Source organism: Varanus komodoensis, unplaced genomic scaffold (assembly GCF_004798865.1).
Source record: "Varanus komodoensis strain SLA01 unplaced genomic scaffold, ASM479886v1 scaffold13_1, whole genome shotgun sequence".
Taxonomy (NCBI): domain Eukaryota; kingdom Metazoa; phylum Chordata; class Lepidosauria; order Squamata; family Varanidae; genus Varanus; species Varanus komodoensis.
The window spans coordinates 4,294,556-4,310,569 of NW_025335408.1; the positions used below are offsets into that span (position 1 = coordinate 4,294,556).

A 16,014-nucleotide genomic window follows, 5' to 3' on the forward strand; every position below is an offset into this window, starting at 1 on the left:
ACAGAAATCAGATTGACTATGTGCTCTGCAGCCAAAGATGGAGAAGCTCTATACAGTCAGTAAAAACTAGACCAGGAGCTGACTGTGGCTCAGATCATGAGCTTCCGGTTGCAAAATTTAAGTTTAAATTGAAGAAAGTAGGGAAAAGCACTAGGCCACTCAGGTATGACCTAAATCATATCCCTGATGAATATACGGTAGAGGTGACAAAAAGATTTCAGGAATTAGATCTGATAGAATGCCTGAAGAACTATGGACAGAGATTTGCAACATTGTATAAGAGGTAGCAGCTAAAGCCATCCCAAAGAAAAAGAAATGCAAGAAAGTAAAATGGCTGAGGAAGCTTTACAAATAGCTGAGGAAAGAAGGGAAGCGAAAGGCAAGGGAGAAAGAGAAAGATACACCCAATTGAATGCAGAATTCCAGAAAATAGCTAGAAGAGATAAGAATGCCTTCTGAAATGAACAGTGCAAAGAAACAGAAGAAAACAATAGAATAGGGAGGACCAGAGATCTCTTCAAGAAAATTGGAGATATGAAGGGAATGTTTCATGCAAAGATGGGCATGAAAAAGGACCAAAATGGCAGGGACCTAACAGAGGCAGAAGAGATTAAGAAGAGGTGGCAAGATTACACAGAGGAACTATACAAGAAAGAACTTAACATCCCTGATAACCACGATGGGGTGGTCACTGTCCTCGAGCCAGACATCCTGGAATGTGAAGTCAAATGGGCCTTAGGAAGTCTGAGCTACAACAAAGCTAGTGGAGGTGACAGTATTCCAGCTGAACTATTCAAAATCTTAAAAGACGATGCAGTAAAAGTGCTACACTCAATATGCCAGCAAATTTGGAAAACTCAGCAGTGGACACAGGATTGGAAAAGGTCAGTTTACATTCCGATTCCAAAGAAGGGCAATGCTAAAGAATGTTCAAACTACCGCACCATTGCACTTATTTCACATGCTAGCAAAGTTATGCTCAAAATCTTCCAAGCTAGGCTCCAGCAGTATGTGGACCGAGAACTACCAGAAGTACAGGCAGGATTTCGAAGAGGGAGAGGAACTAGAGACCAAATTGCCAACATATGCTGGATCATGGAGAAAACTAGGGAGTTCCAGAAAAACATCTACTTCTGCTTCATTGACTATGCTGAAGCCTTTGATTGTGTGGATCGCAACAAATTGTGGCAAGTTCTTAGAGAGATGGGAATTCCTGACCATCTTATTTGTCTCTTGAGAAACCTATATGTGGGTCAAGAAGCATCAGTGAGAACTGGACACGGAACCGCTGATTGGTTCAAAATTGAGAAAAGAGTTCGGCAAGGCTGTATACTGTTGCCCTGCCTATTTAACTTATATTCAGAACACATCATGAGAAAGACGAGGCTAGATGAATCACCAGTTGGAATTAAGATTGCTGGGAGAAATATCAACAACCTCAGATATGTGGATGATACCACTCTAATGGCAGAAAGTGAAGAGGAACTAAAAAGCCTCTTGATGCGGGTGAAGGAGGAGAGTGCAAAAGTTGGCTTGAAACTCAACATTAAGAAAACTAAGATCATGGCAACCGGTCTCTCACTTCCAGGCAAAAAGATGAGGAAGAAATGGAAGTAGTGACAGATTTTATTTTCCTGGGCTCCAAGATCACTGCAAACAGGGAATGCAGCCAAGAAATTAAAAGATGCTTGCTCCTGGGGAGGAAAGCTATGGCAAATCTAGACAGCATACTAAAAAGCAGAGACATCACCCTGCCAACAAAAGTGCATACAGTCACGGCTATGGTTTTCCCAGTTGCAATGTATGGCTGTGAAAGCTGGACCATAAGGAAGGCTGAGCACCAAAGGATTGAGGCCTTTGAATTGTGGTGCTGGAGGAGACTCCTGCAAATCCCTTGAATCGCAAGGGAATCAAACCGGTCAGTCCTAGAGGAAATCATCCCTGACTGCTCTTTCGAAGGCCAGATAGTGAAGATGAAACTCAAATACTTTGGCCACCTAATGAGAAGGAAGGACTCCCTGGAGAAGAGCCTAATGCTGGGAACAATAGATGACAAAAAAGAAGGGGATGGCAGAGAATGAGGTGGCTAGATAGAGTCACTGAAGCAGTTGGTGTGAGCTGAAGTGGACTCCTGGGGATGGTGGAGGACAGGAAGGCCTGGAGGAATGTTGTCCACGATGGGGTCGTGGACAATGATGGGGTTGCGATGGGTCGGACACGACTTCGTGACTAACAACAAAGTGTTCTAGCCTGCCTGCCTGCCTGCCTTGCCTGCATGTATGCTTCTGGGACCAAGTCAAGGTGCTGGCTTTAACCTTTAAAGCCTCACACAGCTTGGGGACACAGTACCTATCAGAATGCTTCTGCCAAGCATGATCTACTGGGACACCACACTCATCCTCTAGGGCAGGCATATCCAAAGTCCGGCCCGGGGGCCAATTGCGACCCGTTTTCAAATTTCGAGCGGCCTGCAGCATCTTCTTCCCGGCGGCTCAGCCTGTCACTCATCCCTGCCGGCCTGCGTTTTTCCCTTCACCGCACAGCAGTTCCCGCAACTGTCCCCTGCTGCCTCCTGCTCCTTCAAGGCTGGTGGTTATATTTCACCGGAAGATGGCAGTAGACTGAGTCAGCACTCTCGCCGCGTGACCCTTGTGACACAAGGCTTGTGTGCCCATTTCTAAAATGGCAACTGTAACTAAAAAAAGGAATGTTGACAGCAAGGGCTGCCGCTTCCAGGACAAGTGGAAATTGGAGTATTTTTTCACTGAAATTATTTATTTATTATTTATTTATTTATTAAAACATTTTTATGCCGCCCCATTCACCAAAGCCTCAGGGCACCTTACAACAATAAATTAAATAATTATAATTAAAAATGTAAACATTAGAATGAAATACAAAAATACAAAATAAAATAAGCCGCCCTGGCCAGATAAAATTCAATAATATTAACATTTAAAATGCCGCTTAAATAAAAAGGTCTTCGCCTGGCACTGAAAAACAAATAACAACGGCGCCAGGCGGACCTCTCTGGGGAGAGCATTCCATAACTTAGGCGCCACCGCAGAGAAAGCCCTCCTCCGAGTACGCACCCTCCTGATTTCTTTCACGGAGGGTTCCCAGAGAAGGGCCTCTCCCGCCGATCTCAGCGGGCGGCTGGGCATATATGGATGTAAGCGCTCCTTCAGGTAACCAGGACCCAAGCCGTTTAGGGCTTTATAGGTCATCACCAACACCTTGAATTGGGCCCGGACTTCAATGGGAAGCCAGTGAAGCTGACGGAGAACTGGAGTCATGTGAACATAACGCCCAGTCTCCGTCAGCAGCCTGGCAGCTCTATTTTGAACCAATTGAAGTATCCGGACTGTCTTCAAGGGTAGCCCCACATAGAGTGCGTTACAGAAGTCAAGACGGGAAGTCATCAGCGCATATGTCACTGTTGCGAGGCAGTCGTACTCCAGGTAGGGGCGCAGCTGATGAATCAGCCGAAGCTGGAGGAAAGCACTCCTTGCCACTGCTGTTACCTGAGCTTCCAGTGAAAGCTCCGGGTCGAGGAGCACTCCCAAGCTGCGGACCTTGTCCCTAAGAGGGAGTGCAACCCCGTTCAGGACAAGGTTCAATTCACCCTCTCCGAAGCCCAATCTGCCAACCAACAGGAACTCCGTCTTGTCTGGATTGAGCTTCAGTTTATTGGCCCTCATCCAGCCCATTACCTCAGCCAGGCACTGGTTCAGTACAGCCACTGCCTCACCTGGATTGGTGGAAAACGAGAGGTAGAGCTGGGTATCATCAGCGTACTGATGGTTCCGCAGCCCACACCTCCTGATGACCTCTCCCAGCGGTTTCATGTAGATGTTGAACAGCAAAGGGCACAAAATGGACCCCTGCGGTACTCCATGGCATAACTGCCATGGCGCAGAGCCATAGTCCCCCAGCACCACCTTCTGGAATCGGCCATTGAGATAGGAGTGGAACCACTGCAAAGCAGTGCCTCTGACCCCCAATCCCGCTAGCCTATCCAGAAGGATACCATGGTCGATGGTATCGAAAGCCGCTGAGAGGTCCAGGAGAACCAACAGGGATGCACTCCCCCTGTCCTTCTCCCTGCACAGGTCATCGTACAGGGTGACCAAGGCAGATTCAGTACCGTATCCGGGTCTGAAGCCGGACTGAAATGGGTCCAGATAATCAGTTTCATCCAAGAGTGCTTGGAGTTGTCCCGCCACCACCCGCTCTAACACCTTGCCCAGAAACGGGATGTTGGCCACAGGTCTATAGTTAGTGGCCATCTCTGGATCCAGTGATGCCTTCTTCAGGACCAGTCGGACTACCGCCTCCTTTAAAGGGGCAGGCACCCAACCCTCCCTCAGAGAAGCGTTAACCACTTCCAAGATCCAGGTCCCAATCCCGTGCTTGGAATTATTTATTAACCAAGATGGGCAAGGGTCGAAAAGGCAAGTGGTGGGACGTACTCATCCAAGCACCTTGTCCACATCATCGGGCCGCAGTAACTGAAATTCATCCAATAATTCTGGACCAGACGGCGGTGCTAGTTTCTCCCTTAAAACCTCTGAATCAATAGTGGAATCCAGCTTGTGACGAATCTGAGCGATTTTCTCCCTGAAATGCCTGGCAAAGTCATCACAGCGGGCCTTTGAGGGTGGAACCAGGTCTTCTTTTGGACCTGGACGAACCAGGCCTTGCACCACTCGAAAGAGCTCCACCGGACGGCATTGTGAGGAGGCAATGGAAGCGGGGAAAAAATCTCTTTTTCGCCGCCCTCACCGCCACAGCATAGGCCCGATAGTGGGCTCTCAAGTGTGTTCGGTCAGATTCATCCCGTGATTTCCTCCACCTACGCTCTAGCCGTCTCCCAACCTGCTTCATCGCCCGCAATTCAGGAGTATACCAAGGGGAAGAGCGGGCTCTGCCCGGTGGGAGAGGACACTTAGGAGCGATCGTGTCTACAGCCCTGGTCATCTCCCCGTTCCACAGTTCGACCAAAGCCTCGACAGGAGCACCCGTCTTGTCAGCTGGAAACTCCCCCAGGGCCTTCAGGAATCCTTCCGGATCCATCCGGCTCCGGGGGCGGACCCACACAATCGGGTCCACACCCTTACAGAGGGAGAGGTTGCTCTTGAGCACAAACCTCACCAGGAAGTGATCTGACCATGACAGGGGAGTCAAGCATAAATTCCTCACCCTCAGACCACCCTCTTCCTGCCCCATCGAGAAAACCAGGTCCAGAGTGTGTCGGGCCGGTGACATGTTGAGACAGCGCCATGGCCATCATGAAGGCCATGAAGTCCTGAGCCGCCCCGGTCAGACCAGTCTCGGCATGGAGATTGAAGTCCCCCAGGACCAACATCCTGGGAGTCCTCAACACCAGGTCTGAGACAGTCTCCGTCAGCTCAGGCAGGGAGACTGTTGGGCAGAAGGGTGCACAGTACACCAACAGAATCCCCAGTCTGTCTCAATCGCCCAACACCAAGTAGAGGCACTCCAGCCCTGGTCTCGAAGGGACAGGAAGTCCCGTGAGAGAGATGGAAGCTCGGTAAACCAAAGCGAGCTACTTGACCTCCAGAGCCTTAAGGACCAAACAAGAGGAACAGATTTATTTGTTTCTGTTTGTTCCGCCGTAGATGACATGAAACTACCATGGCATAAAGTCACTGGGATTATTACAGATGGCGCACCTGCCATGGCTGGCGAGTGAAGTGGATTATCAACCCTAGTCTGTAACAAAGTCAGCAAAGAAGGAGGCAAAGCTATAAAACTCCACTGTATTATTCACCAAAAAGTTCTCTGTGCCAAACATCCGAAATATGATCATGTTATGAAACTGGTGATGAAGGCTATTAATTATATTCGCTCCAAAGCCCTGTGCCACCCAGTTTCAACAGTTTCTACTCGACATCCAGGCTGAATACGGAGATGTTGTGTATCACAACAAGGCAAGATGGCTCAGTCGGGGGTCTGCACTGCAGCACTTCTACTCTCTTAGGGAGGAAATCGGACAATTCTTGACAAAAAAGGGACAACCGATGCCAGAGCTATCTGATCCTGTTTGGCTGGCTGATTTTGGATTTTTAGTTGACATAACACGACATCTGAACATGCTGAACACGAGCCTTCAGGGGCAAAATGCAGTGGTAAGCCAACTGTATTCACATATCAAAGCCTTTGGGACCAAGCTGCTACTTTTCCAAAGGCACCTGGCACAAGCGCAGCCCAATGCCACACATTTCCCATCACTGCAGGAAATAATGACCAGTTTTCCACAAAACAATATGAGTGCACAAAGGAGGAGGTATGAAGCAGACATCTCATCTCTGACTGAGGAGTTTCAACAGCGCTTTCAGGATTTTGCAGCTATTGAAAAGGAGATCACGCTTTTTTCATCTCCTTTCTCTGTGGACCCGGATGACGCTCCAGACCACCTGCAGCTGGAGCTCATTGAGCTGCAGTGTGACGCTGAGTGTTGCAGTCGGCACCAACAGCTCCCTCTTGTCAACTTTTACCGCCAGCTGGATAAAGACAGGTTCCAAGAGATTCGAACATTTGCTAAGAAAATGTTGAGCTTGTTTGGTTCGACATACTTGTGCGAGAAGACATTCTCGGTTATGAACATTAACAAGAACCGCGTGAGGATGAGACTAAGTGACTTTCACCTGCGTGACATCTTGCGCATCAAAACCACTGTTTCTGAGCCAGACCTGGCCTCTATAATGCAGTCGAGATCTCAGTATCACCCTTCACATTAGTGCAGTTAAGTTATTTGTTTAGTCTTTCATAAAATAGTTCATTTGCATTTAATGTTAATGGTTCAAAGAGTGTCAGGCTGAATGGTCGGCCCCCTCACATTTTCACCTCACCAAATCTGGCCCTCCTTGCAAAAAGTTTGGGCACCCCTGGTCTAGGGGCATCCTCCACCTGCCAACCCCAAGGAAGGTTCAGAGTGTGGCCTTCTCTGTGATGCCCCCCCCCCCACATCTTTGAAACAATCCCCTGTTGTGGCCTGCTTGGTGCCAAATTTGCCATTTTTGGCACCAGGTCAAGATAGCCCTCTTTGTAGAAGCCTCTAAAGATCTCCTTGGTTATTCAAAGGTCTGGGGGATTATTGAAGTGATTCTTTTCCTTTGCAAGGTCTTTTTTACTGTATTTTAAAGCAATATTCAATTCATTTTGGCATTCTTTTATTTTTTATCTTAATTGTATGATACTATATTGTTTTATACATCATTATAAGTTGCCCAGATAGCTTCAGCTATGGGGTAGCCTAGAATAGAATAAATAAATGAGTAAATTGATCTAGAGAATCCCAGGGCACTGGATTTGGCCCACAGGCCTGTGCTTCAACACCCTTGCCCTACGATAATGACACTGAACACCACCAGAAAATTGTTCTCTCTTAATCTCACCCTCACTGCAAGTCACAGCCTGCAATGCAGGAGAAGCATTGCTGCAAGACTACACTGCAGAAGCATAAGCTACTCTCTCAGCATCAAAGAGACTGACTTCCCATCAAATAAAATAGACTGCAGGCTTATTAAAAGCTGCAGGCTCGTTTAAACCACAGCAGCCTAGGGATAATGGCCTAAATCAAATTGGCACGTTTATATTCAAAATATGTAAAACTTCAAATTGCTCAATATTTACTCCATTTATGCATAGATTGATACACTTGTGCATAATCACACCTATAATAAAGTCACAGATTTCAGCTATGTTGCCTTTGATGTTTATTTATCAAAAATGTTTAACATGTATAAATACCTTTAAACATGTTTATACTTTACAAAGGTTTGAACAGTCACTGTCAACATATTCTTTCTCTTTTGGTTTGGTTTTTAAAATATGTATTCAGGTCATCACACACAGCTTCTGCAAATTTCAGTAGTATCCAGACACCCTTTTTGAAAGGGGACACACACACACACACACACACACGGGAGTAGCAGAGAGGATCATTTTCAAATATATGAAAAAGCAGGACAAGGTACCCTAGGAAAACTTCAGGAATGCCAGATATATAAGGTGACATTCTATTGTGGTTGGGAAGCTACTAAGCTAAAAGGCCCCAAGATACTGTTCAACTATTTTAACCCTGTCTTTGGATTTTATTAAAAATGCATTCTATTTTGGGTTACATGGAAAATAGAACCAAATTCAGCACAATTTCATCCCACAATGGCTTTTGAAAACACAAATGTGATTCCCCTTTTGGATACTTATTCACAGGTACTGGACCTTACCTTTTCTGAAAGCAGTGGCAGGACCTTCCTTCCTTCCTTCCTTCCTTCCATAGCATGCTTTAACATCACTGGACCCAGAAGCTGCAGTTGTAAAGCTACTAGCTGCTATTGGCAGCCACCATTTTGTTTTTCCCACAATGCCCCAGCTGTTCAGCTGTTCTTGGGTTGAATTGCTGGAGTAGGTTGCAGGAATGGCATTTTGCCAGCAGAGCCCCCAGTTTTTCAATTTTTGTTTCCTGTTTTTTGTACAGGCTAGTATTACGTTTTTCCTAATATGCCAGAGAGTGATGCAATATCCACTAAATTAAGTGGAAAAGAAGGGGCACCAGCACTCAGCAGCTACTGAAGTCATTTCCTCCCACTTCTACCAGAGATGAATATGAGTGCCAAAGTGGCATGAATGGCAACAAAAGCACACCAAAACAAACACTATTTCTCTTGAATAAATTGCAGGCCAAATGAGGCTTCCAGCAACAAGAAAACAAAGATAGATTTTTTTCCACTCACACCCTCCTAGTTTCAACTTTTATAATAATGATGACCTGTTGGCACAGACTGAATCTATGCTGCAATCATTTTGGCTCCATTGCATACATTAATTAGAAATATTATCTAGATTTCTAATACTAGATGAGTATGTTGTAGAGAAGAATCAAAGAGTGTGTATACTTTTACTTTCTGATCTGTATAAATTTTCATTTCTACTGTACTTAAAATGCTTAATCAAGTTTGCTGGATAGACATACGTATACAACATGGAATGTTGTTGTAGATGACAGTTACAATTTAGAGGAAATCTCTTTGGAAGTAACCCACTGAAAGTCATTCATACTAATACATCTGAATTATATGTTCTCTACAAGCTTGCTAACAGCCATTTTCAGTAACCTAATGGAATTTTCTCCTACCAGAATAAAATGATCCTGATGTTTCCCCTTTTCCAGAAAGCTCTAGCGGACTTTCCCCAGTCAGGATAAGGCTTGTCCTGAAGCATCATATCTGTGACCTGGAATGGTGGGAAAGAGAGAATAATTCAAGCTGGTGTGGTTTGGGTTATGCAAAACATCCAGATTATAATTTTTTCTCCAATTTCTGGTTATGTTCCGGCTTTGCAACTTCACATAAGAACAATCCCAACCTATATGCAGTTATGCATAGTTACGCATCCAATCTTATGCATGTTTACCAAAAAGTAAGTTCTACAGATGGGGCTTACTCACACAGTGGTGTGCATAGGATAGTCATATCCCACATGCAAAAAAAGGATTGCCACATTCATTTTTTGCACCATGCTTCCATATATTACACCAGCAATACATGACTTCACAACTGCTTTTCTTTTTGCTGGACCTGTAAATGAAGTTCTATTTGGCATGTGAATAAGTATTATGCAAAAAAAGAGATAAGTCAATCTGTATATGAAGCAATCTTTAGAAGGCTTGTGAAACATTTGTTTGTGGTCACCTATCATAGCTGTATAGTTCTGAATGATGATTATTTGAGAAAGGATTATTAGCTGTATGGACCACTGGTTTGGGAAACTAAGCAGGCTTGATTACCATTTGGATAAATTTGTCATTGAGCACAGCAACACAACAAAAGGGTAGCACTCAATCAGCAAAAAGATTCAATGGGTGCAAAATGGAATTGAACGAAAGAACAGTGTTTCCTTTCATTTTGCCTTATTGATTCTTTTCTTTTTGATCTCCACAGATATCAACTTGAGTCCACAGCTGTAATTATCTGTGAGAAGACCTCTCTGTGGTGAGAGGACCTTTTCAGTGCCTTATTCACAATCCTTTGAAATTTCCTATATCTGAGATCATAATCTCTGCACTTGGTGGCATTAGAAAGAAGATGCAGTCATGCCGGCTTATGCTGAAAAATCTTGCTATCTTGCTAGAATGAGAAAGTATAGAACCAACAGCACTAATGCTACCAGAGTATTCACCTTCTAGTGGTTGATCCTTATTCTATTACCATAAACCAAAGTACACAACATTATGATCAAATGTCAAAACCAGAAGACATAAATAATACCATTGTTTTCAATGGGAACTTGCTTTTCTGACCCACATTGCAGCATTGGGCGGCCGGAGTGGGGGGGGGGGGTGTCATTGCTGTGGTGCTAAAAAATCAGTAAAAAAAAAAAACCTTCTTGTGTATATATAATTGTATAAATAAAATTCAATTATGCCTTTACAAGTAAGCAATTGATATTACATGTAGTTAGGCACACACGAAGGCACTGATTTATCTTGCACCTATTACTGCATTAGCACCACGGACAGTACTTTCCTTTCACAATGGATCTTCTCGTTTCCCATTTCATTTCCTTATAGGACAATGTCTAATTTTGAGGGACAACATCGCAGCTGAAGAGGGAGAGGGAAGAGTTGCAGGTTGGGAGTTCTTGTCCAGTCATGTATGCTAAAAAGACCAATATTACCTTGGAGTTTTCAATATACTTTTAGGCTTTTCAATGACTAAATGCAAACACGAATGAAAATAGGAGAAACAGCTACACTGATGGTTCCTGGAGTGCTATTTCTTTGGGCTGGAAGATTTATCATTTACATCTGCAGCTCTTTCCATCATCTATATTATATTATCAATTGCCAGGGACTATGAGGAACACTCTGCAGAATGTTTAGAAGCACTGTTTCTGGGAAAGGTACCTTGGCCATCACCTAGGATTACATTATCAACTGCTAGGAAACAGAAGAGACTTTCAAAAACATTTCCTTGTAAGTGTAATATATTGTATCTTTTGAAGGCTTGTGGTGGTAATACACTTCAGGAGTGAATCTTAGGGAAAAAAGTGGGACATAAATATAATCAATGAATAAGGATTGCATATTAATCCGGTTAACTGTTGTCTAGCTTTCCAGCTAATACAAAGTTTTCTGGGAGCAAAGTGGAGATAGATACACATTACTCCAGCGATGTAACTCTGTATTCTCTGTGTATACACATCTATATTTGACAGTAGCATGCATTAGTCATTCCTACGTTCTGTGCATGAGTCATGCTCTGCTTTTGGTTTACACAAGGATTTGTGAGCATGCTCCAGAACTTAAGCTTTATTTTCCAATATATTGATTTCTCATACTGAAACAGTGAGAGTTACTTCTATAGTTGCTCTAAGTTCCAGACACAGTTTGCCAGGCAACACAGAAAGGGGCATTTGGGAAGACAGGGCTCAGTAAACCTGTGGTGTACACAATGTTTGCAGCATGAGCTTCTACGCAGATGGCTGGTAAAAAGCTCTAATGGATTTTGTGAAGCTTTACAGAAGCAGTGGGCATGTGCCTTGTCCAAGAGAGTCTGGAGTGCTGCCAAATTGCTGCCCAAATGCCCCTTCCTTACCCACAATATAAAAAGCAGCTTCCAATGAAGCTGCCATTAGTTTTAAGCATATTTCAGCCAGTCTCCTGCAGTCCTCCCTCCACTGCAGAATCACTGCTGCTTTCCTGCAGAAAGGAAAGTGGCCAGAATTTTACCTCTCCTAGAGTGCGTGCAGATCACAGCACCTCACAGTTGCTCCACAGCAGGGAGGTAAGCTAGCCATCTTTCTCTTTCTGAGTGTGGAGTTCTTATTTTGTGTATGCATGCTTTGTGCATTTGTGTGTACATGTGCAACCTCCAACTGACAATTCAAACTCCCTCTAAACCAAAGAACAGGGGCCCACCTCTGCTTTATGAGCTTTATGTAAGCATACACTGACTCATTAACTTCAATGGGGCAAATGGGGGTAGTCCTTCTGGGGTACATATTCACAAGCACACCATGTAGCTCAAAGGCAGATCATCTGCCTTGAATACAAATGGTCCCAAGTTCTATCCCCTGCATCTCCAGGCAGGGCTGGGAAAAGCATCTTGTACGAAACTCTGGAGAGGGACTGCCAGTCGGTATCGCCAAAACTGGGCTGGCTGGACTAATGATCTGACTCACTATGCAACAAGCCATCTGCTTATATAACACTTCATATATGTGGGAAACAGTGCATTAGAAGACCGCTCTGTTCAAGGTTCACACTAATGAGTCACAGTAATGGCTCTACCTTCTGTCCAGCTACGTGGCCCACAATCAGTATCTCAGGTCCCTTCCATCTTCTTTTATAACTAATCCTGCCTTGCAGTGGTGTTGTTGTGTTCACCACCAGCTTCATTCCAAGTGGGGAAACCTAGCTAGTAGGTTTTTAATGTTCTTTAATGTTAAAGGAGAGGCAGACCACATAAAAAGAAACCAACACAATGCAAATTTGTATAAGATTTCCCCTCTGCTGCCATTGGGCTCAACCAATCTGAAACAGAAAATGTCTGTTTACTTAACATAAAACATGGAGTATTTTGTGAGCTCCAGATGAGTGATTCAGTAAACTGTTAATATATGATTAAATACTCCAGTTCTCTCGACAAGCTTTTCTCTCTTCCAATGAACAATGTGTGCTTATAATCCCCCAGCAGTTAGAATTTAAACATGGAAAAGATTATCAGATTTATCTGCAGGGCTGATCTGTCCTGAGCACAAAAGTTTTGGTCTTATTAGACTTTAAATATTATGTTTATAACCCTGAATTATGGCCCAGAGATTGGGCTACACAATGGCTCATTCATTTGCAACTTCAGAACAAGTTCTCCCCTAACATATGGCTTTTGAACATCCCAAGGATGAAGGTAATAAAAAATGTTTTGCGAATATTGATTCCTCTTTTCTTGCTTTCTTTTCTTCTTACTAGCCATAACTTTGGTACAGATTAACAGATGGCCTATTTAAATATGAGCATTAAAAATGAGAACCAGAATTTCCACCACCCCTCTTCCCCAAATAACTTTTAAGAGAACAGTGTGTGGGTTTCATCTTCTTTCTGTCTGCTTAATTCTCACTGGCATCAAGAGTGGAACTTAGATCACAGGTGGCATATGGTCTTTAGTATGTAAGAGTCTCACTTCCTTGGACTGCAGTGCTAAGTGCCAAACCACGATTTCTTTTGATGTAGCTCTGTGACTATTATTAAAAACATTAATAATCCTGTTGCTTTTCACAGTGAAGCTTCTTCAAGGCAACTGACCATGAGAAAAATACACAATAAAGATACAATTAACTAATATAGCATCGTAAACATCTCAAAAATAAAAGACAAAAGCTCCCCACAAAAGATTGGCAGCCATTCATTGAAAAGCAGACTAGAACATCCAGATTTTTAAGGTCCATGTAAAAGCATCAGGGAAAAGAGCCACGCAGACTTCCTGTGGTGGGGTATTGTGAGGCCCCATCTCTTAGACCTGCATGAAATCATCTCCATGTAACCTAATGTAAAGCTTCCACCAATACTTTGGGTGGAATGATACACCCTGACTGGATTAAGTTTCCTGGATGGTTAGAATCACCATTCTATTTTTTAAGGGTGCTTCTACATAGGTTTGTAGTAGAAGATAATGCACATCTGCTTTACTCTTTCCTCCAAAGACATGTACATAAGAAGAGCCTAAAGAATTCTGTATAGTAGAGTGGCCATCCAGATGCTTTATGGGAAGGCCACAAGTGGGATGTGGGGGCAACAGCTGTTTCCCACTCCCTACCTATAATGATGGGGCCACTGATAGCCTGTCCTATTCACAGGAATGGTCTCCACTTGTGCTAGTACTTTCAAAGTCTCCTTCACAGCTAAGGAATGACAATCAGTCCACTGCAAGAGTGAGGGCTTGGAGACTTTATGCCAGGATATATGGCCTGAGGCTCAGGGCAAGATTTGCCTCCCAAGATCTCAATCCATTCTCAGATGGACACACACTTTTCCCTGCCACCACCAACTCTCCCCACTCTCACTGATTTGGGGGGTTTGCCATGCTTTTGTGTAAGCTCAGAGTGACTCTTCCAAGCAAACAGGTCATTCTCAAACATGAGCCACTGATGATTTTACTCTCATTAACTCCTGCACACACACGCACCCCCAAACATTGTGAAGCGATGCTACTGGCATATCCTTGCTGGATCTAAGGCTCAAATTAATAGGCAGGTTCTTGGAGAAAAAACCCTCAGTGTGGCCTATTGCCTTAGTAGGACATGTGTGAGTGGCTATGTTATATATTAATATATTGCCCCTTAAGGGCATTCTTGGTTTGGAATCTTAATGAATATTTGGAAAAAGGCTTTATGGTGAAGGTGTCACTTTTTTAAAAAAATTGTATCACCCCAGTTGGTATTGTGGATTTTATGGCAAGCCCTACTGACATGATTACAGACTGCGAAGCAGCAGCCTAGTTGGATTGTGCCCTCTGTTCCAGGAACACACTGAATTGTAATGAGTATTTGCAAGAAGCAAGCAAGCTTATTGCTGGTTGAATTTTATTCAATTTTCAAAGTGTTGTCTCCAAGGCACTTCCTGGAAATTACTTATTATACATGCTAGAAGGATGCAATCTGCTGCTGAATGATCAATTATTTCAACTGTGTGCTTTAAGAATGATACTCAAACAGGGGATATCATCTGACAGCAGAAAAAATAGGACCCCTCCCATACACAGAGAAGGGGGGAGAATATCAAGCACTGCTCTTTTTCATCTCATAGCTCAAGCATTTATTTTAAGTCCTATCATCAGATCAATGTCAGGTCACTTGCAGTTAAATTGGCCTAAGTAAAGGTAGTCATTAAAGAGATGCATTCAATAAAGGAAAAAAATCCAATTACCTTTTGCATTAGAGGAATCAAATTCATTTTCTGGTGCTTGTCAAGGACAGTCACTGTAGATGTTGATTCATCAAGGAAGGTACTTGACTTTGTCACAACATACCTAACATAGTCGTGTCTGGTCAAAATTCATGTTGTCATTGTCGTGCCAACAATCCTTATGGCTTCTGCCAATGATGGCACAACCACCATCACCACCACCACCTCACATGTGTTTTACACAGTAATATACTAGCTCTACATGTGCATCTGAAGAGGCATTTTGTACAATCACCAACGGGGAGCCCAATGGAGTATATCAGAAAATCATCCATACTATGATGTTTGTCTTTTTACTTTTCGTATGCAGCTTGTTTGGGTACTGGTTGCAACACAAAAGCTTGTCCTTTGTTGCACATTTTTCTGAAAACTTTCCTGCCCACATTCTCCCATTTTCTTTCTTTCTTTCTTTCTTTCTTTCTTTCTTTCTTTCTTTCTTTCTCTTTTATAATACAAGTTACTTTGCCAATTGTACTCATTAATCTAGAGACATGTTTAATTTTGTCTGCTTATTTCTTTCAGCAGAAGCACAACATGATCACTCCACATTCCCAGAATCTGGTTTTTCTTCAGGATGTCATACCATGTTTCCCTTACTCACTTTTGCCACAAATTCATTCAATGTGCTTGAGTACACACAATGTGCAACTGTGTGAAATCAGCAGTGACTAAAAGAAAAATGTCTGCAGTCCCAGTGAAGGGTAGTGTGTGTGTGTGTGTGTGAGAGAGAGAGAGAGAGAGAGAAAGAGAGAGAGAGAGAGAGAGAGATTGTTCAGATATATCCCAATATGCATCTCAGAAATTAATGAATGATCTGGGAAGGTCTCACCTGATGAAAAAGATACATATTTGCTACTGCCACTAATCTTATTTATATGAATGATAATCAAGCTGAAGAGGGAAAAAAGCAATTGGTTTGCTACAGTAGTAATTATGTTTGCTTACAATGCTAACAATACAAAAAGCTTGGGTTTTTTACATACAACTATGCTCTGTTAGAGTAGGAAAGGTACTTCAAAATTACA

General features: G+C 43.4%; 1 protein-coding gene across 4 annotated transcripts in view; it reads right to left on the minus strand.

Moving 5' to 3' along the window:
* TMEM117 (transmembrane protein 117) overlaps positions 1-16,014 on the minus strand; it is a 214,907-nt gene that overhangs the window by 76,315 nt on the left and 122,578 nt on the right. For all 4 annotated transcript variants that reach the window (XR_006413964.1, XR_006413963.1, XM_044422904.1 and 1 more), the window contains one exon: positions 9,164-9,261. Coding sequence is in view for 2 of the 4 variants with exons in the window: in XM_044422904.1 (XP_044278839.1) it covers positions 9,164-9,261 (98 nt within the window). In the remaining 2 variants the exon portion in view is untranslated. The remainder of the gene's footprint in view (positions 1-9,163; positions 9,262-16,014) is intronic.